Source organism: Emiliania huxleyi (genome assembly GCF_000372725.1).
Source record: "Emiliania huxleyi CCMP1516 chromosome Unknown EMIHUscaffold_189, whole genome shotgun sequence".
NCBI classification, from domain to species: domain Eukaryota; phylum Haptophyta; order Isochrysidales; family Noelaerhabdaceae; genus Emiliania; species Emiliania huxleyi.
The window spans coordinates 207,308-234,972 of record NW_005200701.1 but is presented as its reverse complement, the minus strand read 5'-3'; the positions used below and the strand labels follow the sequence as shown (position 1 = coordinate 234,972).

The 27,665-nt window shown below is 64.9% G+C and overlaps 8 protein-coding genes across 8 annotated transcripts in view; 6 read left to right on the top strand and 2 right to left on the bottom strand.

Annotated features, from left to right (window-relative positions):
- Nucleotides 1-2,451: 2,451 nt before the first annotated feature.
- On the top strand, nucleotides 2,452-3,809 carry EMIHUDRAFT_442587 (hypothetical protein). The gene has a single exon (XM_005782613.1). It carries the CDS (start codon nucleotides 2,468-2,470, stop codon nucleotides 3,626-3,628), a length of 1,161 nt encoding a protein of 386 aa, XP_005782670.1. The 5' UTR covers nucleotides 2,452-2,467; the 3' UTR covers nucleotides 3,629-3,809.
- A 69-nt stretch (nucleotides 3,810-3,878) lies between these two features.
- Nucleotides 3,879-5,177, top strand: EMIHUDRAFT_233236 (hypothetical protein; the record flags this gene model as incomplete). The annotated part of the gene is made up of 3 exons (XM_005782612.1): nucleotides 3,879-3,923; nucleotides 4,216-4,739; nucleotides 5,162-5,177. 3 exons carry the CDS (start codon nucleotides 3,879-3,881, stop codon nucleotides 5,175-5,177), a joined length of 585 nt encoding a protein of 194 aa, XP_005782669.1.
- A 2,978-nt stretch (nucleotides 5,178-8,155) lies between these two features.
- EMIHUDRAFT_456653 (hypothetical protein) lies at nucleotides 8,156-9,674 on the bottom strand (the record flags this gene model as incomplete). The annotated part of the gene is made up of 4 exons (XM_005782611.1): nucleotides 8,156-8,532; nucleotides 8,747-8,910; nucleotides 9,082-9,192; nucleotides 9,285-9,674. The coding sequence occupies 4 exons, from the start codon at nucleotides 9,672-9,674 to the stop codon at nucleotides 8,217-8,219; spliced, it is 981 nt and encodes a 326-aa protein (XP_005782668.1). The 3' UTR covers nucleotides 8,156-8,216.
- Nucleotides 9,675-11,045: 1,371 nt separating this feature from the next.
- Nucleotides 11,046-14,182, top strand: EMIHUDRAFT_113449 (hypothetical protein; the record flags this gene model as incomplete). Its single annotated transcript, XM_005782610.1, has 4 exons — nucleotides 11,046-11,135; nucleotides 11,610-12,065; nucleotides 12,107-13,284; nucleotides 13,351-14,182. The coding sequence occupies 4 exons, from the start codon at nucleotides 11,046-11,048 to the stop codon at nucleotides 14,180-14,182; spliced, it is 2,556 nt and encodes an 851-aa protein (XP_005782667.1).
- A 3,001-nt stretch (nucleotides 14,183-17,183) lies between these two features.
- Nucleotides 17,184-18,515, top strand: EMIHUDRAFT_233230 (hypothetical protein; the record flags this gene model as incomplete). The annotated part of the gene is made up of 2 exons (XM_005782609.1): nucleotides 17,184-17,709; nucleotides 17,851-18,515. The coding sequence occupies 2 exons, from the start codon at nucleotides 17,184-17,186 to the stop codon at nucleotides 18,513-18,515; spliced, it is 1,191 nt and encodes a 396-aa protein (XP_005782666.1).
- Nucleotides 18,516-21,461: 2,946 nt separating this feature from the next.
- EMIHUDRAFT_233228 (hypothetical protein) lies at nucleotides 21,462-23,315 on the top strand (the record flags this gene model as incomplete). The annotated part of the gene is made up of 5 exons (XM_005782608.1): nucleotides 21,462-21,470; nucleotides 21,559-21,682; nucleotides 21,965-22,280; nucleotides 22,462-22,505; nucleotides 22,711-23,315. 5 exons carry the CDS (start codon nucleotides 21,462-21,464, stop codon nucleotides 23,313-23,315), a joined length of 1,098 nt encoding a protein of 365 aa, XP_005782665.1.
- A 144-nt stretch (nucleotides 23,316-23,459) lies between these two features.
- EMIHUDRAFT_314614 (hypothetical protein) lies at nucleotides 23,460-24,239 on the bottom strand (the record flags this gene model as incomplete). Its single annotated transcript, XM_005782607.1, has 1 exon — nucleotides 23,460-24,239. The coding sequence occupies one exon, from the start codon at nucleotides 24,237-24,239 to the stop codon at nucleotides 23,460-23,462; it is 780 nt and encodes a 259-aa protein (XP_005782664.1).
- A 2,755-nt stretch (nucleotides 24,240-26,994) lies between these two features.
- Nucleotides 26,995-27,665, top strand: part of EMIHUDRAFT_456651 (hypothetical protein) — a gene marked incomplete at its 5' end in the record, with an annotated part of 1,339 nt that continues 668 nt past the window's right edge. The window contains 3 exons of the mRNA XM_005782606.1: nucleotides 26,995-27,120; nucleotides 27,207-27,293; nucleotides 27,379-27,658. Coding sequence (XP_005782663.1) covers nucleotides 26,995-27,120; nucleotides 27,207-27,293; nucleotides 27,379-27,658 — 493 coding nt within the window. The remainder of the gene's footprint in view (nucleotides 27,121-27,206; nucleotides 27,294-27,378; nucleotides 27,659-27,665) is intronic.

Sequence of the window (27,665 nt, the reverse complement as noted above, 5' to 3'; positions counted from 1 at the left end):
GTGTGGTGGCGGCGTTCCGTCCTCCTCCTATCATTCTTTCCTGCCTTGGGTTGTCCGTGTTCTTTCTGTGTTTTTTCTAAGCCTTTCCACAGCCCTCGCGCATCTGTCGCCGTGGTTTCTCAGCCCTGGCCGTCAGACAAGCCACACGACTCAGACCCCCCCACCTAGAGATCCCGTCCTCTCGGCGGGGTCGCAGCTGCCTCTGGAAGGCACCGAGATGTACCTTTTTCGCGCAATGGTCAAAATCAAGGTTTTGTAACGCGAGCTGTGCCACAGTGAAATGGAACTAGCCATGGGTGCATCGGCTGCGGACTCAACAGGTCGTATAGGCCGCTGCTGGATCTCACAGACGGCGTGCTGCTGGGGGCGGGCCCGAGACGGCTGGAAAAGAGCCGAGTGAAGTGGCGAGCCAAAGGCTGCCTGGGTTGTCAAGTGGTGGTCCATGGCCACTCTGAGCAGGGCTGTGCTTTGGTGGGGCTGTGCTTGATCATGTGTGAAGTAGGAGTCCGTTGCCGGCGCTGCCTGAGGGTAAAACAGGCGTGAAATAGCCTCGTGTGAGGTGTTATGCCCGGTGTGAGCTTGGGGACCCGAGATAAGCGCGGCTCGGGACAGCTCGGGCTTGGTGCTGATGGGCCTGGGCCAGGAGAGCGGCAGGGAAGGCGAGGTGGTGAGCTGACAGGCTGGGGAGTTGGCACGTGTGCGTGGGTCGCAGTGAGCTGCCAAAAAGCGTTGTTTGCGGCTATTGCTCAAAACTTCGGGAGACAAGGCCTACATATTATGACTGCACCCATTGCCCTGGTGCATGAGGGCTGCGGGACGAGACATATCACGGTCGATGGCGCCGATAACGACCTCCGGAAAGCCCTCACAATCGCTCGGCAAGGGGCTCTGGGGGGAGGCGAGGGCCCTAGGGGGTACCCATGCGGGGGGAGATGGGGTCCCCCAGCCCGCCGCAGGCGCCGATTTTTTTGGCATGTTTTCTTTTTTCGCGCGATTTTTTACTTGTTTTCATGGGAATTCGGCGTACTGCGGCCATGCTATCACGCCTTGCGACATCCTTTCGGCGCTGCTGACCGTGCCATGCTGCTCAACTGACCGCCTGCATAGCTCGCGGCCTTAGTCTTCGGCATTCAGTGACGACCTGATCGTACGGCCAGTAGGAAGGTGTCCTTCCAGCGCGTGCACGCTTCTGACGCAATGCGCGTCACAAACTGCCTCGGATTGGCTGCTGGCACTCTCGAGGCTATGCCTACACAGCCTCGCGCGCATGGGCAGTCAAGAGGGACCATGCACCTTCTCAGGACAGCGCCGGTGCCTCTCTCTTGGACCGGCAAACGTGGTGGTCTCGTGTCACCGATGTGGGACCAGTGCGGCATCGCGCCATCGACAGCTCTGAACTGCGCCTCACCACTGACCGGGAAGGCCGCCAAGTGGGTCAGCACCGGTCGCACATTGTGGCAGCAGTCAGCAGCGCATGTCTGATAGCTAGAGCAGCAGCGTCAGGGTCGCAGGGTCGGATCGTGTCAAGCCTCTCGCCCGGCCGGCCGTGTGCAGACGTCGGCCTGTCTGCTGTCTGGAGTGATCTGTCGGCGGTCAGTACGACCGATCAGGTCGGAGTTTTCTTATGATTAGAGGGTCTATCTGTATGTACTCCTCGAGATCTCTCCAAATCTGCCCTCTGTTAGACCAGGTTAGATCGGAAAGTCGGTGCTAACGGAGACTAACGGAGCCGGAGCCCCGTTTCCGCACTGCTGCGCGGCGCACGGTGCCTCCGGGGGCCCCCGCCTCCCCCCAGAGCAAGGGGTCCACCGGGACAATCTCGAGGCCTCTTCGTGGCATCACGAGCCGGTGTGAGCTTGGGGACCCGATATAAGTGCAGTTTGGGACAGCTCGGGCCTGCTACCGATGGGCCTGGGCCAGGAGAGCGGCAGGGAAGGCGAGGTGGTGCGCTGGGAGGCTGGAGAGTCCGCGTGCTGGCTGTGAGTGTGGCATGCCATAGCCCGAATCGTATCGGAAGGGCTCGGCCGATGGGGCGCCGTCGTAAAAGTAGCCCGCCGGCGCTCCTTGCGGCGCAACCGTGCCGGGCGGAACCTCTGCCCAGTGCTGGTTCGCGTACGGCTGGGCCGCCATGCCGGACGAGTATTGATACACCGGCACGGGCTCGCCTTGCCCTTGCGCGAACTGGTACATCGGGCTCGCCTTGCCCTTGTCAGAGAGTTACTCGTAAATCCATCCAGATGTGTTCACAACCCCGGGCCCGATGTGTTCACGAACCCACGGATCCACAACTTGGAAGATATGCAATGCATATTTCGGGGACAGGCTGCCGCCGGCCTTCCTCGCTCGCTGTGACAGCGTCAACTTCAGAGTAAACGAAATTTAGCTACCCACCACCTTGTTCAGGAACGTTGCGTGACACCGACGTCCAGCCGATTGGTTGTCTCGGTCAAGGCGGACTCGCACGAACATGATGTTCCTGTCGCTCCTCTCTGCTGGCCTGCCTCTCCCGCTCGACGACCAAACGCCGCCGCCGCAAGTGCCGCTCCCGATTGACGACCTCACCTTCAAGCCGCTTAGCACGACCGGCTTCGTGCCCTACTTCAACTACGACGGCGCGCTCGCCGAGGTGAGCGGCACCGTCGGCCTGATCACCTCGGACGACGCCGGCGTCGCGTCTCAGACCTTCACGTTCATGCTCTCGGGCGCGGACTCGCGGTGCAAGGACGGTGCCGGCGACGCACACAACTCGTGCGGTCTCCACATCCACCAAGGTGGCTCGTGCAAAGAGGACGCGCTCGGCCACTTCTTCAACGCGTCGCGAAGCGACGGCTCCTTCGACCCGTGGGCGAGCGGGCCGGCGCCGATCGTCTACAAGACGACGGACGACTTCACCTTTGGCGAGTTCACCGTTCTGACGGGCCTCCCTGCGCACCAGATTGACGGAAGGACGTTCGTTGTGCACGATTTCGAGGGGAGGCGGATCGCCTGCTCGCGGATCGCAGGCCCGGCCGACGAGCAAGGTGGGCAACGCCGCCTCCAGCTGGCGGAGCCGCCCGAGGAGAAGAAGAAGGGCCACTTCTTGGGGGTCCTGGCTGGCGCTGCAGCAGGTGCCCTCGCCGGTCACTTGGCCAGCCAACAGGGCAACTCCCCACACTACGGGAGCTACCCTCAGCAGTACTACCCCCAGCAGCCGTACGGCAATCCTCAGCAGCAGTACGGTTACCCTCAGCAGCATTACGGTGGCTACGGTTACCCTCAGCAGCATTATGGTGGCTACGGTTACCCTCAGCAGCAGTGGCACTCCTGGATCCAAGGCAGGCTCGGCCAGAGCTGCACGTCGGTGTGCCGCGAGCGTCGCTTGACCTGCGACATCCGGGTACTGGACGAGTTCGCGCGCACGGGCAGCTACACAAGTTTCAACGTCAACTCGCTCAGCGCCCTGACGCGGCAGTGCCGCGCCGTCAATTACTACCCGGCTTGGCTCCACAGCCCGGCAATCTGCAACTCGCCCGCTTGCGGGTCCACCTGGCGATACAACAGCTTCGGTGGGTGCTCGATTGGCCGTGGCGGGTCCAGGAGCTGCAACGCCTTCCACACAGCTTTCTCCCGCTTCTGCCCGTGCGCTTGACGCTTGCGCGTCCGTGTCTGGGAGCGCGCGAGTGGAATCTTGGGAGCGTGGTGGGCCTTGCGCCGTCACGCACGCCTCGCCTCACGCCTGCGGCCTGGTCCTGGGCAATGTTGAATATGTTGACGTTCGTTCTGATTGTGACCTGGCGCGGCTGTTTAATTCTGTTTCAAGTAGAAATACAACACGCTACGAGCCGCGTTCGCTTAGTTGGGCGCTAGCGGAGGGCGAGACGATCGAGGGGTCCCGTGCCATGCCGCATGCGGAATCGACCCGATCCCAGTGCAACAGTGCAACAGTTGGGCGCTCGCCACGAGCCTGGCCCGAAAGAAAGAAAGAAAACACACAACCCAAGGGAGCCTGGCCCGGCGCGCTCTCGAGGCGCCTCGGCGATTTTTTTGCGAGGCTCTCCGCTTGCACTCCGCCGGGGCATTCACGGCCATGACACCCGGCTGCTCAGCCCCCATCCTCTCCGCGCTGGCTGTCCCTCCTGCCACCACGGCTGAGGGGCTGCGCGCCGCGCAGAAGGACGAGTTCCACGGCAACGAGTTCTCCCTGCTCGTATCGCACGCGCTCTCGCCGGCCCGCAGTGGGTGCAGAAGCACCGCGAGGAGGTCCGGGCGGCGGCGCGCCTCGCCTACGGCGGCCTCTCGACGGCGCGCCTCGCGCAGACGCCGGGCGAGGAGTACTGCGACATCACGTGCGTAGACGCGGCCACCGGCCAGCCGCTGCCGCTCCGCCGCCGCTGGATCGCCGTCTTGCTTGGGGCGCTGACGCCGTACCTTGCTCTCCGCCTCGAGGCGCGGCTCGTCTCCGCGGCCCGCTCCTCCGAGTCGCCCCTCGCCGCCGCCCTCGCCGCGCGGCTCGGCTCGTTCGGCGAGGCGCTCCGCCGGCTGCAGCTCGCTCTCTTTTGTCTCGGCCGCGCTCCCCGTCGGCTGGTCGACGCGCCGCTCGGCATCGCGCACGTGCGGCACGGCGCGCGGGCCGGGTCGGCCTCGTCGCCGTACCGCTCCCTCGGCCTGCTCATGCTCTGCCAGCTCGCCCTCTCCTCCCTCGCCCTGCTCGCCGAGCTCCGCGCCGCCGCCTCCGCCCGCAGCCGCCTCCGCGCAATCGCGTCTGCCGGCGAGCGGCGAGGGCGGGCTGCCTGCCGCCTGCCGCCGCTCCCCTCCTCAGCGTGGCCGCCCGCGCGCGCAGGAGAGGCGGACAAGGAGCGGAGAGCTGCCCCTCCGCCGCCCGCCGCCGCCGCCGAGTCTGCTCGCCGGCGCACGGCTCCGCTCTGCTCGCTGTGCCTCTCTCCGCGCCGCCAGCCGACCGCGGGCGCGTGCGGCCACATCTTTTGCTGGGAGTGCTTCCACGCTTGGGCGCGGCCGCACCGCCGCCGCCACCGCCGCCCCGAAGACACGCGTCCACGCCCCCAAATCCTCTGCCGCCGCAGGTGTCCGAGAAGCCAGAGTGCCCGCTCTGCCGCGAGGCGCTGCAGCCGCAGGCGCTACGTTGCCTGCACGGAATGACTTCCTGCACGGATCTTTTTTTCAGGCTTGATTTCAAATAAAGCAGAACCGACACGACGCCGGTGTGACTGTGAGCGCGGTGTGGCGAGTTCGCGTCACCACTCGCGCCCCACGCGCAGCGCGCTCGGAACCTCACTCCTCACGGTGACACGAAACCTCGCCTCAGAGCTCAGTCTCACTTTCAGTCCACGCTGCCGCACGCCCACGCCTCGATCTTCTTGGGCAGCAGCTGGTTTGACAGGTCCTCTCCGTGGCCTAGGCAGGCGTCTTCCCCCTTGCCCCAGGCAAAGACAGCGCCGTTGCCGGTGATGGCGAGGCTGTGGTTGCTTCCAGCCGACACAGCGACGACGCGCTGCCCAGCAAAGGCCTCGACCTTCTTAGGCAGCAGCTGCATCGCCTCGTCGCCGTGGCCCAAGCAGCATCCTCCGCGGCCCCAGCTCCAGACATCGCCGTCGGCGGTGACGGCGAAACTGTGCCGCTCTCCAGCGGACACAGCGACGACGCGCCGGCCAGCCAACGCCTCGACCTTCTTGGGCAGCAGCTGGCTCTGCCCAAGAAGTTGCTGCCCAAGAAGGTAGGCTCCCCAGCCCCAGCTCCACACGCCTCCATCGGCGGTGATGGCGAGGCCATGGTGCTCTCCAGCCGAGACAGCAACGACGCGCTGGCCAGCCAAGGCCCCAACCTTCTTTGGCAGCAGCTGGCGCTCGCTGTCGCCGTGGCCCAACCGGCCTTGGTATCCACCGCCCCAGCTCCAGGCGGCGCCGTCGGCGGTGATGGCGATGCTGTGGTCGTGTCCCGCCGAGACAGCGACCACGCATCGACCCGCCAAGGCCTCGATCTTCTTCGGCAGCAGCTGGTTCGGCTCGTCGCCGTGGCCCAACTGGCCATTGTAACCAAGGCCCCAGCTCCAGACGGCGCTGTCGGCAGTGATTGCGAGGCTGTGGTGCAGCCCTGCCGACACAGCGACGACGCGCTGGCCAGCCAAGGCCTCGACCTTCTTCGGCAGCGGCTGGCGCTGCTCGTCGCCGTGGCCCAACCTGCCACAGCCTCCAGCGCCCCAGCTCCAGACAGCGCCGCCGGCGGTGAGAGCGAGGCTGTGCCCGAATCCAGCCGCCACGCTCACGGCGCGCTCACCCACCATTGACGGCTGGCGGGTCGGCGTGTTCAGCCGCATCACTCCCTCGCCGTGACCAAGAATCAAAAACGGTGCAGAGCCGCACGTCGACAGCCGCCCCTCGCCATCGATGAAGACGCTGTGCGTCTTGCCTGCCGCCGCCCTCGCCGGCGGGTTGGACTCGCGCAGCAGCGCAGCGAAGCACAGCCACCGCACGGCGCAGCTCTCGTCCTCGGGCTGCGCCGGCAGCTCGAAGCCGCGCTCTTGCGCCCACAAGCGGATGCCTTGCTCCGCGAGCGAGGCGTGAAAGAGGAGCGAGACGGCCGCGACGCGAGGATGTCGAGGGGGTCGCAGCGAGAGAGGACGCGCTCGAGGAGCTCCGAGGGGAGGTCGAGGAGGCGGGCGGGCGGCGGCGTGTCTAGTGAGGGCGCGGCGGCGGCGGCGGCGGCGGCGAGGCGGCGCGAGCGGCGACGCGAGCTGCGGCGCGCGGCGGGCGGGGCAGACATCGCGAGAAAAAGAATTTCACGGACACCGGCGAGTGTGTGTGTGTGTGTGTGTGTGTGTGTGTGTGTGTGTGTGTGTGTGTGTGTGTGTGTGTGTGTGTGTGTGTGTGTGTGTGTGTGTGTGTGTGTGTGTGTGTGTGTGTGTGTGTGTGTGTGTGTGTGTGAGTGAGTGAGTGTGTGTGTGTGTGTGTGTGTGTGTGTGTGTGTGTGTGTGTGTGTGTGTGTGTGTGTGTGTCACTCACTCACACTCAACATTGGGCGAGCCGAGAGACAGTGTCACTGCGGCGCCGCTGCTCTCTTGTTCTGTCCTCTCCTCTCCAGGACCCGCATGGCGTTGCGCTGCTCGCACGCGCACTGTGCAAAGCTGCTCAGGGGAGGCTCCTGAGCCTGAGCGTTGAGCAGCAGCAGCAAGCACAGCTGCAGGTGTTCGTGGGCTGTGCGGTGGTGAGAGAGCCTGATTGGAGGCGAGCTGACGCTGCGCCTGGGTCGTGCGCAGCATGCTCCCACGCTCTGTGCAGAGAGAGAGAGAGAGAGAGAGAGAGAGAGAGAGAGAGAGAGAGAGAGAGAGAGAGAGAGAGAGAGAGAGAGAGAGAGAGAGAGAGAGAGGGGGGGGGGGGGGGGGAGAGAGAGAGAGATGGGATTGCACAAGTTTTTTGGCGCGCCGCCGCGTTATTTGCCGAAGCGGGGCGGGCGCGGGAGTGGGAGTGGTGGGGCCGATGGCTTCTGGGAGGCTGCCGTCGCCCGCGCCTCGTCGTGTGAATCGTGCAGCGACCGCGTCGTGCTAAAATTCTTTTTCTGCTCAGAAGCCGTCTCGCCCACGCCTTGTCTGTTGTGTGAATCGTGCTGTGCGACCGCCTTAGCTCGTAAAATTCTTTAATCGTGTTTTGGTTTTAACCCGCTGGTTAAAATATATTTTGTCGAGAGCGCTTTCATTTAATAATAAAATTCATTTTTGTTTTCTTTTTCTCGCGCGACCGGAAAATTCTTTTTCTCACCCGGGTGTTGGCGGCGGCCATCCGCGACGGCTAGCACCGCACTCCTCTCTGTGAAAATCCCTGTGTGGTGGCGGCGTGCCGTCCTCCCATCCCTCCCTTGGCGTGTCAGTGTCTGCAGCTAGCTCCTGGAGCGTAGCGTAAGGGCCGGCGGTAGGGCGAAGGAGGGGCCGGGGCCTTTGTATTGCACCTCATGCCAGACCTGTCTGCTCGTGCTGTGAGGTGAGAGAGAGACGGTTGTATCTTGTTTATTCAAATTCTTTTCTTCGCTTTTTCTTTGTTCCCCGCCTTCCTGGCACGGTGATAAGGGAGGGACAGTTTGGGACGGCAACAGAGACAGTGGAGAACCTCGCACACACTCCATGTCGCATGTGCGAGCGGTTCTCGAGGTTGATCATCCTTTGGCCGCGTTGGGTAGCATGTGTGTGAGAACGCAGAAGAGGCGAATGGGCCACCCCCTTATCCGCCCTCTCAGTCTCTCGACTCAACTCCCCTCGGGGGGGGGCCACGCGCCGTCGCCTCGAGCAGCCGTATGCACTCGCCCGCGTCCCTCGCGCTCTCAAACCGCTCGGCGAGCGCCTCGAGGCACGGCCGGTGGTTTTGCAGCATCGTCAGAGCCATCAGCGTGGCCCAGCGAATGCGGTCGTCGACGGCTCGCGCCTCGGTCACCGGCGGAGAGGCGATCGCAAGCATCCCCTTCAGCTGGGCCACGTCGGCGTACCCGCCCTCCGCGCTGCCGCACGCGATCACCTCTGCGGCGACGCCTGCCATCGCCAGGACGGCCAGCCTACGCATTGTGAGTGGTGAGTAAGGAGGCGACAACCACGGCCAGCCCAACGACTGAATACGCCACCATCAGGGCGTGAAGACAGTGCCGTGCCGTGGCTTGGAAGCACCGCATGAGTACGAGGGATCCGAATACAGTGAGTGCAGCCGAGCAAGGCTGAATACGGCGCGACGAGTCCGTGACCGCTCCAGTGCCACAGCTGGAATGCAACGACCCGTGTTCCGCTTCTAGCTCAGCCGGCCCGTCGACCACGTCGTGCGTGCGCGCCTGCGCCTCTGGGCCGGCAAAGGCGACCTGCGCGCCCGCTCCGTCGGCGCTCGCGGCGTTAAACTCGGCCACCTCGAGCCCGAGCAAATGGCCGACCAGGAAGTGGCCCGCCTGCGGGTGGGTTCTGAGAGGGTTCCTGAGGGTTGCGACCAGCCGACCACGAGGCGACCCGCCTTCTCTCCTGTGAGCAGTCGGAAACCTCTCTTCTCCACGCGCACGAGGTGGTGGGGCAAGGGTCAGGCAGCCCTCGCCGCGTCCAGAGACGGGAGCCCCACGGCATACTACAGTGCAAGGCCCGGTGCGGTCGGGGTTGAGCGGTGCCTCGTGGAAGTTTTGTCGGCGGCGGTAGGCGGGGTCCAAGCGGCGCAGCGCGGTCACCGACGCCTGCATGGCCTGGGGGCGGCGAGGGAAGGAGTGAACGGGAGTGAACGGCGACAGGAGAGGTCGAAGGGAGGAGAGAGAGGCAGGGAGGAGGCCTGCGGCACAGCGACGCCGGCGGCGAGGGCGAGAAAGGGTGCGAGCGAGCAGACTGCGCCGAGGGGCAGCTTGGCCACTGGCGGCAGGCTCGACGCCTCGATGACAGAGGAGGTGACGACGCCAGCGACGGCGATGCCGGCGATCAAACCAAAGGTGTCGTCCTGGTCCTTCTGACCGCGCAGCCCAAGCTGCCTCTGCATGTCGTCCTCGGCCTTGAAGAAGAGCTTGAGCTCCCACAGCGCGACGGGCCGTGCACGAGGGCTCACGCTCCCCCAAAGAGAAACCTCTCCGGCGTTTCTGCCGGCGGAGAGCATCGATGCAGTCGGCACGGCCGACGCGGTCCAGACATCGGGTGCGAGAGCGGTAGAGGACGCCGCGGCGGCGCACAGTGAGAGCATATACGCAAGACACACCAGAACCCTGGAGGAGCTCCGCCCGCGCGCGCCTCGCACAACGTACGCTGGACTTGATAAAATAAAAGCGACGAGCTGGGAAAAAGAGCAGAGGTTACGGAAAAGCATGCGCGACGCTACCTCTTTGCACCGCTCGCTCGCGGCTGCGGGAGACATGGCCGCCGATGCGGCTCGCACTCGCTCGGCGGGCCTCCGTCCCACAGCCGCCCGGGCGTGCCACGGGTCTGCCTGGCGCTGCGCTGCTCGCACGCTGCACTGCACAAAGCTGCGACAACAAGGGGAGGCTCCTGAGCTCAAGCGTTGAGCAGTGCAGCTGCGGGCGCTCGTGGGCGGCTGTGCAGTGGTGAGAGTGCCTGATTGGAGGCGAGCTGGTGCTGCGCCAGGGTGCGCAGCATGCGCTCTTGCTCTGTGCTGAGGCATGCTGGTTGGCGCCCAACACAATGCCCTGGATGCATTGCTCCACGCCGTGCTGGCTGGTGCAGTACTGCCAGTGCGCCGACTGGCGCGCAGGGTGCGCGTCGCCGCGCGTGGCACGGGTGGCTCGAGAGGCGCGGCTGTCGTTCAACCCCGCGGCGCATGTGCGCCGCGGAAGCTGCTCGACAGGCTGCGGGCATCGCTGCGGCAGAAAGCGCCCGCCCTCTGCTTTGCTTTCGCCCGCGTTTTACGACAACTTTCGGTTTATCATAGCCGCCGAACTTTACCTCGCTGTTTCTTTATAGGCGTCTCGCAGCTGCGTATTCTCGTATTATCTTCGAGTAGTTGCGTGGGGGCGGTATGTATTCTCGTATCAGTAGTTAGTGTCGTGTCCACTAGCTCCGAGTAGAGGGTGCGTTCTGCAGTTAAGGGGAAACCCGGTACACGGAACCATCCCTCGGAGACCCGTGTTATGGCCCTGCGAACGCGCACCCCCGGGGCTAGGGCTCTCTAGCCCGTAACCCGATCCCGATCATCCGGCCCGCTGGGTGCGCTTCTTAGCTCCCCGGCCCTGGATGTGAGGCTGATAACTGCACTCCAAGTGCTCCAAGTGCTGGGCGTAGGAATCCTACGCGCCGGACACCGGCGAGTAGAGGCCCCGCCCACCCAGGGTACCCTCTCGAGGGACCCATTCGAGGACTCGACGGGGCTCTCTCCGAGAGACCTCGGGAGAGCGTGCGTGTGCCTCTACTCGCCAGGGCGGACACTGGCGACACTCGATAAAATAAAGAATTTAGCGGCCGGGCGGCTCCTGAGCTTGAGCGTTGAGCAGTGCAGCTGCGGGCGCTCGTGGGCGGCTGTGCAGTGGTGAGAGTGCCTGATTGGAGGCGAGCTGGTGCTGCGCCAGGGTGCGCAGCATGCGCTCTTGCTCTGTGCTGAGGCATGCTGGCTGGCGCCCAGTACAACACCCCCAATGCACTGCTCTACGCTGGCTGGTGCAGTACTACCAGTGCGCTGACTGGCGCGCACAGGGTGCGTGTCGCCGCGCGTGGCACGGGTGGCTCGAGAGGCGCGGCTGTCGTTCAACCCCGCGGCGCATGTGCGCCGCGGAAGCTGCTCGACAGGCTGCGGGCATCGCTGCGGCAGAAAGCGCCCGCCCTCTGCTTTGCTTTCGCCCGCGTTTTACGACAACTTTCGGTTTATCATAGCCGCCGAACTTTACCTCGCTGTTTCTTTATAGGCGTCTCGCAGCTGCGTATTCTCGTATTATCTTCGAGTAGTTGCGTGGGGGCGGTATGTATTCTCGTATCAGTAGTTAGTGTCGTGTCCACTAGCTCCGAGTAGAGGGGGCGTCCTTGCAGTTAAGGGGAAACCTGGTACGCGGGTCCAACCCTCGGAGAGTATTCTTTAGCTCCGAGTAGAGGGGCGGCGTTCTGCAGTTAAGGGGAAACCCGGTACACGGAGCCAACCCTTGCCTCGCCGCCCGTCCAGTCCTTCTCCGAGCAGGACGTGACCTTCGGCACGCGCACCTTCGAAGCGATGGATTGGGACGGGCAGTCGCCCTTTGCACCATACAGCCACGGCGGTGACGGGCGGGCGTCGATGCTGGGACCGGCGCTCGTTGTGAGGCCTGGCCAAACGATGCACATCTTTATGAAGAACGACCTCGGCGACGCGATGAAGGAGCTGAACGCCACCGGCCAGACGGTCAACTCCCTCTACAACCGCATCAAGCTCGTGCAGATGAAGCACCCGGGCGGCGAAGTGCAGCCCTTTGCGCCGATGATCAACTACACCGGCCCCGACCTCGACTTCCCCATCTTGCGCGGCAGCAGGGTGGACAAAGAAGATATGGAGATCAACAACGACAATATGGAGGGGTGGGAGACTCACGGGCTCGACGTCTTCAACGCGCGCCGCCTCGGAGAGGCACCTGAAGAGTGGCGAGAGTGCCCTAACCGTGTGCCGCATGCCCGCATTAGGTGCACATGCACGGCCTTGAGGTGGCTCCACACCTATTCGACCCGATGGGGACCTCGAATCCGGCTGCGGATTGGATCGGGATCAAGCCTGACCTCTCCCTCCTCGAGGACCCGCCCGAGGAGTGGGTTGGGAGAAAGGAGCAATGCTATTGCTACAAGTACACCGTGGCGGACACGCAGAGCCCGGGTCTCTTCCTGTACCACACCCACCGGCACGGCACCTCGACGATGCTCACCTGGAGCGGCATGTTCGGCGTCGTGATGGTGGGCGAGCCCTCCGCGACCAAGGCGATGGCCCAGGCCGAGGCAGCGAGCCTCGAGGAGGAGGCGGTGCTCTCGCCCTCGCTCAAGCCTTCGCTCATCCACGATCTTGCCGCAATCTCACGCGACGAGGGGCTCGCCTTTGACGACTCGAACGTGCAGCCCTACGTCATCTACGACACCTCGTGGCGGCTGGCTCGCGTGCCGTGGGACGAGGCGATCCTCAACCAACCCGACCTGCCCGACCGGACCAGCGACCTCACCCGCGACGTCATCTTGACGGACTGGTGGCCCGCTGTTCGATATACTACCTATCTCCACCCCTACCTCGTCAATGGCCAGTTTCTGCCGACCATCCACGCACGCGCGGGAGTGCTGACCCTGCTGCGGCTCGCTTGCGTCTCCGCGTCGAAGCTCTGCTCCTTCCACATTGTCACGTACGAGGAAGGGGCGCCGGGCGAAGCGGGCGCGAGGAGGAAGGCGGTCCCATTCTACCAGGTCGCCTCGGACGGCATCTCGTACAAGTCCCCCCGCTGGCGCGACATCAAGCCCGACCCACAGTATTACTCCGCATGCTGCGGCAAGAGCACGGCCTACGCGGCGGCGACCGATGTGTGCGACGAGTTTGACGCGGCGGAGTCGCCCGACACGTGCGGTATGGAGGCTTACATGACTCTTGGGGGCGGTCAGCGCGAGGATCTGATCGTGCAGTTCCCAAAGGAGGGAATGTACTACGTCGAGCAGTGGTCAGAGGCTTTTGACAACGGCATCAAGCAGTCGCTCGGCACCATCAACGTGACCGATGACTGCGGCTACTGCCCAGACGGCTGCACGCCGCGCGACCTGCGCGACTATACCCTCCACTCGGCGCGCCCCTCCGTGCTCGACGACGACGATCGACCGATCGTGAGAGAGCGCGGCCTCATGTTTATGACCCAGTGCGTCCAGGAGGCCCGCGTGGCGAGCTACTGTGCAAGGCGGGATCCCGTGTGTGCTGTGAACAGGTACGATCAAGGGAAAGGCCCATTCGCCGAGTACGGCATCGCCGACTACAACGGCGCAGTCTACAAGCCGTACGAGATCGATCGCGCTCGCATGGGTCTAGACGGCGGCACCTGCGAGCTGTGGAAAGTGCGGAGCCCAGACACGATCCTGCACCCCTTCCACATCCACGTCAACCCGTTTCAGATTGTTTCGGTCGTCTCGCTCTTTCCGAAGGCGGAGGCGGTCCGAACGTTCCTTAACGACTACACCCCACCCTTCCTCAAGCAAAACCAGCGCGGCACCTGGCGCGACACGGTGCTCGTGCCTCCGTACGGCGTCGTGACGATGAAGCTCTGCTTCGACGCGGGCGTGCCGAGGCCGCATAGGCCGGACACGCCCGCCGTCCCACTAGTGCAGTCCTTCATCGGTAAGTTTGTCTTCCATTGCCACTTCCTCATCCACGAGGACTCGGGGCTGCTCGAGAATGTATTCCTCCGCACGCGCGCCTTTGTCCAGCCCGCCATCGCCAGGCGCGTCAACGAGTCGCGCCTCACGCGTCTGGGCACCGACGGGCGTTGCCCGTGCCTCTCCATCCCGCCCGACGTGGCGGCGTCGATGCGCCCGTCGCTGCGGTCGAGCCTGCCCCCAGGCTACCGGGTCGGCGTCGAATCTGACGATGTCGGAGCTGGCCGCGCGTCTGCGCGCCGGAGGGCACTTTTCGCGTCGCTGGGCCAGCCGTCCCCGCCCCCATCGCCACCCGCGCCGCCACCGGGTTGCGTGGTGCCAGAGGCGGCCCTGATGGCTCGCGTCTCGGTGCACGGGTGCGACAGATCGTGCTGCCTCTTGCTGTGACACTCTTTATGCTCGGCAGAGAGGCCAGAGGCACGAGAGTCGAGAGAGCGGAGTCGCGACAGCGAGGGGGGGGGGGGGGGGGGCGGGGCGGGGGAGGGGGCTGTTTCCGCTTAAAGGTTAGGGTTCTCTAGGAAGGGAGTTGTGTGATGGCTGATGCCTGGTCTGCTACTCTATACGGCTCTTTACTGCTTTTGAACCAGATTATATATATATACTTCTCGCCAGCGAAGAGCCACGACCACACACCTCAACCCAATCTCCTCAACCCAATCCCCCACACACGCCCAGCGCGCCGTCTGATGAGAGCGACGCGCTGGCCGCTGCGGCCTGCGCAGTGCGCGCCTGCCGCCAAGCCCCCAATACCTCTCAATCCGTGTCGTTGCGCCGCAAGAAGTCTCGACGCAAACTAAATCGACATAGCAGCGAACGGCGTGCGGTAGCAATCGAACCGCCCTTACTATCAACCACGACGAACGTGCACGCGCGTAGTCGCATTTAGACGAACTCGTCGGCGTTGGTCTGCCGCGCGTACTTCAAACCCTTGACCCACACCGCACGCGCGCGAGCACGGATAGCGCCAATGACAGCCGCGGCCACAGCGAGCACGACCAAGCCCATCGAAAACGGGCCGAGAACAAGGTGCTTGCGAACCGGCTGGGAAGCTGCGCGCATGGCCGAAGCCTCGGGCGCCGTCGCTGCATCGGGCGCCGCCGCCGCCTGCTGCTGCGGCAGCATGCCCTGCGACAAGCCGCCGAACGCGTTGCCGGTGGCCGCGCCCGACGCCTGGTACGCCTGCCCCTCCTTCTGGAAGTCGAAGTTCGGGTCCGTGAAGAAGCGGAACGCCGTGTCCATGCCTTGCGCGCCGAAGCCGGCGCCGGTCGCGGCGCCCTGCTGCGCAAACGGCATCCAGCCGCCGCGCGGCTTGGCGCCATCGGCCGGCGCAGCCTCGGCCGCAGGCGCAGCCTCGGCGGACTTCTCCCGGCCGAGCGCGCCAAACGCGGACTGGGTCTGGGCGCCCGACGCCTTGTACTTGTCGCCCTCCTTTGCGAAGTCGAAGTTCGGGTCCGTCATGAAGGCCGAGGCGGTGCCGGCGCCCTGCTGCATGAAGCCACCGCCGGTCGAAGCGCCCTGCTGCGCGAAACTCTGCCAGCCCATCTTCTCAGCCGGTGCCGCCGCCGCCTCGGGCGCCGCCGCCGCCGCAGCCGCCTGCTGCTGTGGCAGCATGCCCTGCGACAAGCCGCCGAACGCGTTGCCCGTGGCCGCGCCCGACGCCTGGTACGCCTGCCCCTCCTTCTGGAAGTCGAAGTTCGGGTCCGTGAAGAAGCGGAACGCCGTGTCCATGCCTTGCGCGCCGAAGCCGGCGCCGGTCGCGGCGCCCTGCTGCGCAAACGGCATCCAGCCGCCGCGAGGCTGGGCGCCATCGGCCGCCGGCGCGGCCTCGGCCTTCTCCATCGGCATGCTGCGGTAGCGGCCGCCATTGCCCCACTGTTGTCCACCGTTGCCGCGGTACCCGGGGCGCTCGCCGTAACCATAGTGCTGGTAGCCGCCCTGCTGGCGGTACCCACCGCCGCCGCCGCCACCGCCGCCGCCGCCGCCGCCGCCGTAGCGGTACTCCTGCTGCTCATGCCGCTCCTCCTTGAACTTCTGGTACGCCTTGTAGTCCTCGTACTCTTCCTTCATCTCGTTCTTCTTGTTGTGCAGAATCTCCTTGGCGCCTGCGCCGTCTCCGGTCATCGCCAGCATGCCCGCCTTGAAGATGGCGCCGTCACCCAGCGTGCGCTCGCTAGCCTCAGAGAGGGCGAGGTTGGCGAGGAGAAGCATGGCACAAGCTCTGGGCGCTGACTTGGCCGCTGACCCACGGAGGAGGCCTTGCAAAGGACTAATCGGGCGCGCCATTTGGTGTTTTTTTTTGTTAACTTTTCTTTTTGCAACTCGCCCCTGTTGTCTGCTGTTGGAGTGCTGGGGGGGGCGACAGGGAGGATGTGGCCTGAGTGATGTGTACGCCCACTCAGGATGTGTGGCAGCCCGCTGGCTGCGTGTCTCGTGAGCTTGTTTGTGTCTGTGTGTCGCTCGTGCGTGTCGTCATAATCTGTCCACAACATATCTCTCTCTCTCTGTCCAGCGTCCACCCATACCGCGTTGGTGTCCAGTCCGAGCCTGGCTGTTCTTCACCTTTCTACCTACCTACTGTTGTTGTTTGTTGTTGTTTGTTGTGCCCTTGTTTGTTTCTCTTGGCACCTGGGAGTGCTGGGGGGGGCGACAGGGAGAATGTGGCCCTGAGTTATGTGTACGCCAACTCAGGGTGTGTGGCAGCCAGCTGGCTGTGTGTCTTGTGAGCTTGTTTGTGTCTGTGTGTCGTTCGTGCGTGTCGTCATCATCTGTCTCGCGTCCACCCATACCGCGCTGGTGTCCAGTCCGAGCCTGGCTGTTCTTCACCTTTCTACCTACCTACCTACTCCCTGCTACCGTCCTTCATTCCCTCCCGCGAAAGTGTCTTCTTTCTGTCTTACCCTCGGCCCCAGTGGGGGGCACCCACGCCGCCTAGCTCTGCGGAGGCCCCTCCACCCTTCACGTACGGATCATGTAGTCCCCACAAATCGCTGTCGTGGTGAAGAGAAAGAGAAAGAAAGAAAGAAAAGGGCGAAGAGAACTGTCGTATCCGCTTCTGAACTCCTCACTGCACAGTTGCAGAATGTCCCTTGTAATGTGAGAGAGTGCGTTGTGTTCTTGTTTTGTATCCGCTTTCTCTGTCAGCAACCCAGCGCCCCCCGGTTGGCCTGTCCGAGGGTTTCCTCTCGCACCCTACCTGGTTTCCTTTCCGTGTTTCCTGCTCGTTTCCCTACAACACCCTCTAATCCCAGATTTTGCCCCAGACCAGCTCTCAGACTCAAGAAGAAGAAAGTCCTTTATCAGCTGGTCGCTCTCGCTCGCCTTGTCCGGCGCCGCCGCGCGGCCGGCCACGGCTGCGCCCGGCCTCGTCTCCACGGTCTCAGACGGCCTCATGGCGCCTACTGACGCCGACGAGACGGAGCGCGTCGGATTCGTGCTGCAGAAACTTTCAATCTCGCCGACGCTTTATGAGGCACCGAATCGACCAGAGCCAGCAGCAGAGCACTCCTCGCCTGGCTCGGTCGGGTCAGCGCCCGACTGCGATCGACTGGCCTCCAGTTCGAACCCAGGTGGGCCTGCTGCCGGCCGCGATGGCTCGCCAGAGCTGCCGGGCTTGCCCAGCCTCGCTGGCGCCTTTGGCGAGGCTGGGGTGGCTGCTGGGCATGACGACATCGCAGCAATGACCTCCACGCTGCGGAACATCCGACTGGGGCTCGCACAGGAAGCCGCAGCGACCCGCGTTCAGCGGGCGATGCGCGCGTTCCTGCTGCGCAAGGGCACCATCATCATCACGATCCTCATCACCAAGATACAGGCCGCTGCGCGCGGCCTCAACACTCGCACTTCTCTGAACAACTTCTTCAAGGCCTGCCCGCCCAGCGGGCGCACTGCCGACCTCTTCCTCAGCCGCGTCTACGGTGGCCACGAGGGCGGGCGGCGGCGCGGCGGCGGCTACGTCGTCGATTTCATCTACTGTTTGCGCTCGACCCGTCTTCCTCTCTCTCTTCCGGAAGCGCTGGCCCGATTCCCTCTCGAATTATACAACCCTCACGACACAGTGCGCGACTGCCACGGAACCAACGGGTTCTGCAACCAACACGAGGTCAACGGAGAGCAGCTGAGCCTGCCTCCGCCCTCGTCCCCCTTCACCTCCGGTGAGTCGCCCTGCCCCAGTCGTCCAGAGCACGTCGACCTCTGGCGAGTCAGCCGGTCACTTGATGACGACCTGAAGAGCAAGAAGAAGACAAGGCAAAACGACAAGAAGCGCGCCAAGGCCAAAGCAGCGGCTATCGCCGCTGCAGCGGCCGAGGAGGCTGCTGCAAAGGCGGCTGCTCAGGCGGCCGCTCAGGCCGCTCAGGCGGCCGCTCTCGGACGGTACAGGTTGGTCAACGCTTGGTTCTATCCACGCGGCGACTGGTACACCTTCTACTGGGATGGCAGCTCGGCCGACAAGGTCGCAAGGCGCGCTACCTACCCGACGCTCGAGCACGACGACCACGACCCCGGCCCCCTCGCAGAGCGCATCAGGCGCGACAAGCGCGAGGCGTCCCACCGCTCCTCCGACGACTCCTCCTCCGACCGCGACTCGTGCGGCACCGGCTCCACTAGCGAGGCGAATGACATATTCGACACCCTCGAAGTACGAAGACCATCTCGGCTACGGTTCCGACTCCGGCTCCGGCTGGTAGTCGACAAGCTGCCGAGCGCAAATCACTCTGTGTGACACATTTCTTGTTGGCTTCTAAAAATCTCTCTCTCAGACTCAGGGAAACTCGCGAGTTTCCCGAGGGAAACTCGAGAGAAACAGAATGGAGCACCAAACACCCTCTGGTTTCCCTGGAAACTTCCGGAAACGCAAAGTGCTGGGGACCCTCTGGTTTCCCTCTGGGTTGCCGGAAACCCTCGGACAGGCCAACCCCCCGGGGGGGGGAGGGCGACCAAAGGCAAAGCAAGAAGGTGTGCTGACGCTGCATGCTGAAGCTGCACCCCAAGTCAAGCACGCCACCAGGCCTGCTCTATCCGTTCTCGTGCGTCGGCGGCCCAAACAACCAGTACAGGCAGCTCCTCGAGGCGGCGCTGGCGGCCAAGGCCTCTGGCCGAGCGCTCGTCCTCCCGCCATTCGTCAAGTGGAACCGCGACCAGAGCAGCCGCTACGCCTACAACTTCTCGTCCACCTTCGACGCGGCTGCGCTCTCACGCTTCGTGCCGACAGTGCCGGTGCGCGGCTTCCGCTTCAGCGACATCGGCGCCGTCGTATCCGCGGGTCACAATCCGAGCGCGGGCTTGTTCCGCACGCTCTGCTTTGCCGCAGAGGCACGGTGCGACGGCACAGCGCTCAAGGCGCGCGTCGTCTACGCCGCGACGTCCGCACAGCGCTGCAAGGCCCAGCCGCGCGGCACCGCCTTTGTGCGCTGCCTCCTCACGCCGTGGAACCGCCACAGCGCAGTCGGCTACGCTGGGTGGCAGAAGCTGGCGCCTTACTGGGGCGGGCTGCTGACGCCGGTGACGAGGCAGCTGTACGCGTCGCTGCGCCGGGCGCCTGGCGCCCGATCCAGCAGCTCGCCCACCCAGATCAGCCGAGATCAGCCGAGATGCAGCCGAGAGTAGGCGCCACACCTGGTCGGAGCTGCGCGAGCGCTCGTGGCGGCCCTCTTCCCGCAACTGCCGGGCACGGGGCGGCCGCTGCTCTGCGTGCACCTCCGCCGGGTGGAGGACAGCCAGAGGTGCCGTGCGCCGGGGCCAGGCCCTCCGCAGGTGTCCTGCCACCCTGGCTCGCCGCGCTTCGCGTCGACCGCTAGGCTCGCCACTGCAATCTCGCAGGCGCGTCTCTCTCTCTCTCTCCCTCTCTCTCTCTCTCTCTCTCTCTCTCTCTCGCTCCCTCCCTCCCTCCCACTCACCCACCCTCCCTCCCCCCCCTCCCTCCCTCCCTCCCCCCCCCCCCCCTCTCTCTCTCTCTCTCTCTCTCTCTCCCTCTCCCTCTCTCTCTCCCTCTCTCTCTCTCTCTCTCTCTCTCTCTCCCTCTCTCTCTCTCTCTCTCTAGACCGGACATGCCCGCGACACGTCCCCCGCAATCTCGCAGCTCCGGGCGCTGCTCGGCGACGCAGACGTCTACCTCGCCCGTGCCGCCGTCGGAGGCCCCTTCTCACGCGAGGGAGACCAGCCGAGTCTGCCCGAGATCGCCCGAGATCGCCCGAGATCGCCCGAGATTAGGCCCCTTCTCGCGCGAGGGAGACGAGCTTCGCCGCCTCGTGCCGCGGTTGCGCGCGCCCTCCCCGCGGGAGATTGCGGCGGCGCTCGGCGGCGGGCACGGCTGGGCGGCGGAGAACTACGCCGCCTCGCTGATCGAGCAAGAGGTGGGAGATCTGGGGAGATCTGGGGAGATCTGGGGAGATCACCTCCTCGATCCTCGAGCAAGAGGTGGCAGGACTGCTGCCGCTGTCTGAACACTTCGCCCCACCCACTGCACTCACCCCACCACCTCACTTCGCCTCGCCTCGCCTCGCCTCGCCACCAGGTGTGCTTCCGCGCAGACGCGTTCGCAGGCACGATCGACTCGACCTGGTCGCAGCTCGTCCTCCTGCAGCGCGCGGCGGCGGCGCCCGTCCGCTCGCCCGCCGTCGCCTCCGCCGTCGCCTCCGCCTCCTCCTCCGCCTCCTCCTCCGCCTCCTCCTCCTCTGCCTCCTCCGCCTCCTCTTCCGCCACTTCCGCCGCCTCCGCCACCTCCGCCGCCACCTCCGCTGGCTGCTCGACAAGCCTCGACCGCGCGATGCGGCCGCCCGGCGCGCCGTCCTAGATGAAAGCTGGATGGTGCCGGAGACATCTCGCCGTCGCCACCTGGCACGCGAGCTTGCACGAGCTTGCACGAGATTTTACGTCCTCCTGCGGCGCACTGCCCCCACGCCGTCTCCGCCGTCTCCGCGGTGCTCTCGCGTTAGAGCGCCCCGCGCCGCACATCACCTCAGCCGTCTCGAGTTCGCAGGCGACCCGCACCGTGACAACAACTTTGACATCCAAGCGCTCGTCGCACCCGTCTCCAGCGGCGCGGGATGGTCGGCGTGTGGCGGCGGCGGCGCCGCCAGCCGCACGCCTTTTCTGGCAGCGAGCAGATTGCGGAACGGCAGCGTCGGCACCACTCGGCACGCCACCTTGTCGCCCAGCCGAATACGGCTCCGGACTGCACTGCCTAGGCGAGTGGGTCACTAAAGGTAAAGCCGTAGGGAATCCCGTCACACAGACACCCCGCCCACCCGCCGCCCCCCTAGCCGCCCCCCCGCGCCCCCCGCGGGTTGTTGCACGAGTATATGGGCCACGATGTCTCAAATATGAGGGGTTTTGACTCCTACATCGATCTACCGGCTCCTGACGCTATCCCTGGCAGCTCTGATGACCAGGATCAGTAGTGTTGTGATGGAGGGTGCCCATACTAGCGCAGGAGCTGCCACACTCGCCCGGACCGTCCCCTTATGGGGCCGGTTCCGCAGCCCGCGAGAGCCGACAGCGGGGCCGTGCCGCGGGTGCCTACTGCCGAGTGCCACAAACACTGCGCCGTCCCGCCATCACCTACAGGCTGTCTTGTGTGATGGCTGGGATGTCCAAACGCCACCATCTTGGCTCTTGCGACCTCAAACCCGCGAGCTGTATGGGTGGTCCTGACGTCGACAGACGCCCGATGACCACGGTGAAGCTGAGATGGAACGAGTCGACAAGTCTCGTCTGAGCCCGTGGCGGTCGCCGGCTGAGTCGCCGTGCACGGGCCGGTACCTCAGGCGTCACCTCCGCAGCCTCAGGTCTCACACTCCATCACCTCCGCCGGGACGCTTTCGGTGGCACGCTCGGCGGCGAGTTTGTTGCAGCCCCACAGCGAGCACGGCGTCGAGCCTACTCGGTCTGGTCGGTCGGCCGCACTCCCTGGGTGCCAGGGAGTGCGGCCGACACGCGAGCGGTGCTTCCTGGCGGCGCGCGCCGGCTGTGGGGCTGCAACAAACTCCAGCCTCGCTTTTTTGGGACATTTTCGACGCTTTTGGCCCATATACTCGTGCAACAACCCCCGCCCCTTTTTAAATGAACTCGGGGGCCCGGGACGCGGCACAAAAAACGGGGCACAAACTGGGCACAAACCACAAACGAAAGGCTATACAAGCACGGGGAGGCACGTAGTGTGAGTGACGCAAGGCCAAGGCGGTTACTCGATCGTGTTCGACGATGTCGAACATTGTTCGACGACGTCACACGCAGCGCTTCGCTACACCGGCTCCGCCGTCAGCCATGCCGACGATGGCAGCGGACTAGCGGCCCTCCGACGTTTTGGCCGCGAGCCGGATGCGCCGTGCAAAGTGCCCAACACTCAGGTGCATGCACTAACTGCGGGGGCGGCGGGGGCCTCCGCCGTCGCCTTCTCGGCGGACGGCGCCCTGCTTGCGGCAGCGCTGGCCGACCCGTCGGGCCGCGCGCGGCTCGCTGTCTACCACGCGGCGTCGGGCGCGCTGCTGTGCGAGGCGCGCAAAGCCGCACGCGCTGCTACTGCTCTTGAGCCCGAACCTGACCCTGACCTGACTCTCGCCCGAGCCAGGCGCACGCGCACCACAAGCTCATCTACGGCCTCGACTGGGGGCCTGCCGCCGAGGAAGACAGCTCGGCCGGCACGCCCGCCACCGACGGCGCGGCAACAGTCGGCGCCCGGCTGATGTCTGTCTCGGGAGACGGCACGGCGAAGGTGTGGCTGCTCACGAGCCAGGATGGGGAGTCAGCGGGCGGGCTGGCTCTGGAGGCGACGCTGCACCACCCAACCTTTGTCTACTCGGGCCGCTTTCAGCCCCACGCCACCGCTGCCACGGGACCCGCGCGCCGCGGCGGCGGACGGCGCGAGGCTGGGGGCGGGGGCGGGCCGAGAGCGGTGCTCTTGCTCACCGGAGCGGCAGACGGGGGTATCCGGCTGTGGGATGGCCGCACTGGCGTGCTGGTCGGGTCGGCGGTGGGGCACGGCTCGCGCGTCAACGCGGTCGTATGGTCGGCTGACGGCGGCGGCTGCTACTCTGCCGACGCGCTCGGCGCCATCAAGTTTTGGGAGGCGGATTGGCGTGGCGCCGGCGGTGGTGGCGGGCTCAAATGCATCCAGACACTCAAGAAGGAGGGCGGCGCGGCGGTCGACTCGCTGAGCCTGCACCCATCCAAGCGGCGGCTGCTGGTGCAGCTGCGCAGCGGCGCGCTCATCGGGCTCGACACACGCACATACCACTTTTCGACGCGCTACGTCGGGCACAGCACCGGCGAGTATCACGTGCGGGCCGGCTATTCGCCCGACGGGCGGCTGGTCTTTAGCGGCGACGCGAAGGGAGGGCTCCACGTGTGGGTCGAGGAGACGGGCGCTGTGCTGCTCGAAGGCCGGGCCATCGGCCTGCTGGGCCCCCTCCTGCAGGTGGCTTGGAGCCCCGTCGAGCACCTGGTGGCCTGCGCCGCCTTTGGGCCCGGCAACGCGTTGATCACGCTCGCGCACGACTCGCGGCGGGAGAACTCGTCTGGCTGAAACGGGGCGAGGGAAATGCAGGCGGGTGTCGTCGGTAAGGTAAGCATCAACATTTTCGTGTAATGTTATACAGAGTCCCTCCTGTGCATATCTTGGCCTTACTCGCTAAAGTGTACACCTACGGCTCTATTGCAATGCAGGACGTTAGCTCCACTGCTGATAGTTATCTTGGTTGGGATAGCCGCCATCGTCCTGCGAGTAGCTGTCCGGCTGCGGATAAGCTACCTGCTGCGGATAGCCCCCTCCCTGGCTGGTGGGAGGGTCCCACTGCGCCTCGCCCGTGTTCGGATTGGAGTAGTACGCGTCGCCAGACTGCGGGTCGACTAGCTGCTGCCAAGGGTACGGCAAGTGCGACCCTCCCTGATGCATCACAGCTTCGTCTCTGCACACGAAGACCGCGCCCTCGGGGTCGTTGCAATCCAAGCTCACGAGGTCGCCGTCGAGGAGCGGCACCTGGTCGCCGCTCTCCAGGGCGACCCAATCCGCAAGGCCAGTCCGCCAGAGAGTCGGGCCCTTCCCGCACGAGGTGAGCTGAGCGACGCCGTCGTGGCACTGAACGATGCACTGCACCCGCGACACCGTCACTTTTGGGTTGAGCATGTTGAAGCGGCTCAGCGCCTGCACGTCGCCGTTCTTCAGCGCGTACTTGCACCAGTAGTGCACACCGGAGATCCCCTGCAAACGACACAGCACCGCGCCACCGTAATTCTGCTGGACGACCGGTGGTGGGTCGTACCGAAAGTCTCCGAGCTGCTCGTTAAAGTAGTACGCCTGGCCACCTTGGTCGACGCCCGTGATCCAGCCCTCCTGAGCCACGAGATTGCGGGTGCGGTGCGCGGCTCTGGCGGAGGGCGGTCGGAGGACCGCCGCAGCTCTGACGAGAGTGCGGTGCGCGGCTGCAGGCAGAATTAGTGTCAGCCACATGGAACGAGGCAACGTCGAAACAGCGGAAAGGATCTCGCAAGCCCACCTCAGTCGACCCACCTCAGTCGACCGTTGTGGGTTTACACTCTCTTGAGGGTGTGGTGTGGTGATGAGTGTGGGCTCGACGCGCGCGTCGCGAGCGTCTGACGCGGCGGGCGGCGTCGGGCAGGTGCGCTTCTCTCTCGGGTGGTGGTGGTGGTGCTGCTGCTGCTGCTGCTGGTGGTGCAGATGCTGCTGCTGGTGCGGCGCGGCTCTCCGACGCGACTCGATGCGCGCGTCGCGGCTATCTGACGCGGCGGGCGGCGTCGCGGGCGGCAGCGGTGACGGCTCGCGGGTGGAGGTGGAGGCTGGAGGCTGTGGTGGGTCTTTGAGTTTACTTCATGATGTACTACGAGGACTAGTGATGCTGCTCCTGATGCCCCCCCCCCCAGGTGCAACTTTTGCATTTGGTAAAAGTTGCCCGAGAGGTCAGTGGGGAAAAAACCAAAGCGGAAAGGTGGCCCCAAGAGCTAAAGGTCAACATCCCCTCCGGCTACGACAACGCGAACCTGATCTGGTCCTCACGGGGTTGACCCGTCTCCTCCAGATCGAGACGGACTTCATGAACGGCCGAGCAATTTTTCTTCATTCCTATTATTAATTAATGCTTTTTGCACGGCTGAGCCCCCCCCCCCCCCCCCTCCCCCGCGCCCATTCCCTGTGCCCTCTCCCGCCACACACTCCGTCAGAGCCCCCTCCCCTCTTGCACAACAGGAATTTTGACAATTAACCAGATGGGAAATTGATGGGCTTGCCCATCCCGGAGTGGTTCGATCCCACGCAAACCCGAGACGGTGACGGGTGTTGTCTCGATGATCTCAGGCCCAGTGAGGTAGTGCGTCAGACCTGTCCCGGATCCTGCTGAACAAGCTCCTCTTGTAGCTCGATCGGTCACACCGCCATCGCCGTCGGGGAGAGGGGGGACGACACTGCTTTGGCAGCGTGCACCTCGATCCTGTACCGGGTTTGTTATGACCCCCCCCAATGAACACACCAGTGAGGGAGGGCGAGACGATCGAGGGGTCCCGTACCATGCGGAACCGACCCTATCCAGTGCTCAAGTGCTCAAGACGGCAACGCCTTCCCTCGCTGCACGCGCGAGCGCGTCGTGCGCCGCTGGGACGTAGTCGGGATAGCCAACGATGGCCATCCGGCCCGAGGCGGACTGGCGGGCAATGATGGTGTCGACGATGGAATACATAGTCATGGGTGCTAACTTTGAATCGAGGTCGAAGCAGGTGAAGGAGCTGTAGTTGCTGATGATGGTCGCTGATGGGACGGAGATGGCAGCCGTCTCGGCCAACGCTACTAGAAAGCCGTCCTCGGCACACATTGGGGCAAGTCGGTGTTGAGGATATTGCGTCGCCTACACTCAGCTGCGCCAGGGAGGACCCTAGCTGAACTCGAGGCGATGCCCTGGGTGCTGCGGAAGGCGCCGGGAGCACAGGGGCGGCCCGCGACGGCACGCCAGCCCTGCTGGCGGAGGGGCCCGTGGCGGAAGCTTCGCGCGCCCGGGCGGAGGCCGATCTCGCTAGGCATCAAGCTGCGGCGGCGCGACGAGCGGGGGAGAGCCGATGGCGGGCGAAGCAGAGAGAGCGATAAGGATCTGGTGGTGGCGGGCGATCTGGCGCGAGGTGGAGACCGCTCGAGCCAGAGTGCAGCAGATCGCGCGGATCGTCGCAAAGGGGCAGTGGCGAGGGCGGTACCCGGAGGTGCTCATCGTGGAGCATGCGACGCTGCTGATGGAGCTGCTCTACAACCAGTTGGAGGCGCAGCACCCGACGGCCCCCTGCTGGGGAGGCAAGCACACCCCGGTGGACGATGTGCCGCTCGTCGCACTAGCGAGCGGCCTCGCGGGTAAGGTGGAGGAGCTGTTCCACACCGGCTACGTGGGAACGGTTGACCGCGGCGCGCGTTGCATCCTGCGGGGAGCGGCCGAGCCGTCGGAGCTTCCGCCGCCGAGGATCACCGGGCCGCTGCTGCGACCGAGGGAGCAGCCGCCGCCGGAGCTGCTGCCAGGAGGAGCGTCGTCGAGCGATGGAGCTACCTCGAGGCGCTTCGGCGAATGGCCGGCTCGCTGCGCGCAGATGCTACGATTGCGAGGAGTGCTGCTCACAATCCTTCGACTTCTGTAGCAATCTCTGTACGATTGCTAGCACCTAAATCCGACATCTTCTAGGACTAAGAGCAGCTCCGCTCCCAAGGTGACTGGTGACGCCTACGACTACTACCATCGCGCTCGCAATCCGAGCAAAGTCTAGCTACTCGAGTAGGTAGGGTTGCGTGCGAGCAGCACGGCTCACTCACTCACAATCCTAGCAACATGCCTCCGATTGCGAGCAGTAGCGCTCGCAGTCCTAGAACTTCTAACGATTGTGAGCGGCTGCGCTCAGAACCGAACAAAGATCCTTGCTAGAACGCTCGAAAGAAAGAAAGAAAACAGACAACCAAGGCGCAAGGGAGGGATGGGAGGACGGCACGCCGCCACCACACAGGGATTTTAAGGAGAGGAGTGTGGTGCTAGCCGTCGCCCACCCTAACCCTTGGTCGTCTGCCTCTTTCTATCTCCCTTCGCAGTCCCTCGCCGATTCTCGCTGCAACCTTCTTGGCGAATGATTCTTCCCGCGACGACTCCCGGCTATTCCAGCACCACGCAGCACGTGATCGGCGCGGCGTGATCCTCCGTTCGCTCGGCTTCGTGTGGCCCTTGGCTGTGATGGGATACGGCGACGCGAGCGCCAAGTCGAAGAAGGCTGACAAAGCCGCGGCCGCCGAAGAGGCATCAGCCTCCCGTCCGATGCCGGAGCAGCCCAGCCAGTCGTCTCGGCGCGACCGTCCTGGCGTACCGCGTCCGCCACCGCACACCCACAACACGGCCAACGGCGCTTGCTCCGACCTTGTTTGACCGGCCCTGATCTGCTGCGCCAGGCGTCGCAGAGGGCGAAGGAGGACGACGCGTGGGCGGAGGGCGCCAAGGGGCAGAACAAGAAGAAGGCGGCCGAGGAGGAGAAGAAGGTGAGCGCTATCCCGGCACTGTCCCCAAACTCCCGCTGTCCCGTGCGCAGCGCTCAGTTTGCGAGCGCCGTATCCCGCGTCGCAGGCGGCGGCGGCGGAGCGGAAGGCGGCGGCGCGGGCGCAGGAGGAGGAGGAGAATGCGGAGCTCGCCAAGCCCAAGGGCGGCGGCAAGGACGGCAAGAAGAAGGCGGGGGGGTCGTCCAAGATGACGCGCGCCGAGATCGCGGCCAAGGCGATGGCGGCGATGGAGGAGCAGAAGAAGGCGGAGAAGAAGAAGCAGAAGCAGATTGAGGCGACGGGAGGGAACGAGTACATTGGCGCGGTGCACGAAAACACCAACCGGGCAGAGGGCGTCGACGCGTCGGGTGAGAG

Bases quoted from the DNA above. Each gene is read 5' to 3' on its own strand.
- EMIHUDRAFT_442587 (XM_005782613.1), top strand. From the start codon at position 2,468: ATGATGTTCCTGTCGCTCCTCTCTGCTGGCCTGCCTCTCCCGCTCGAC.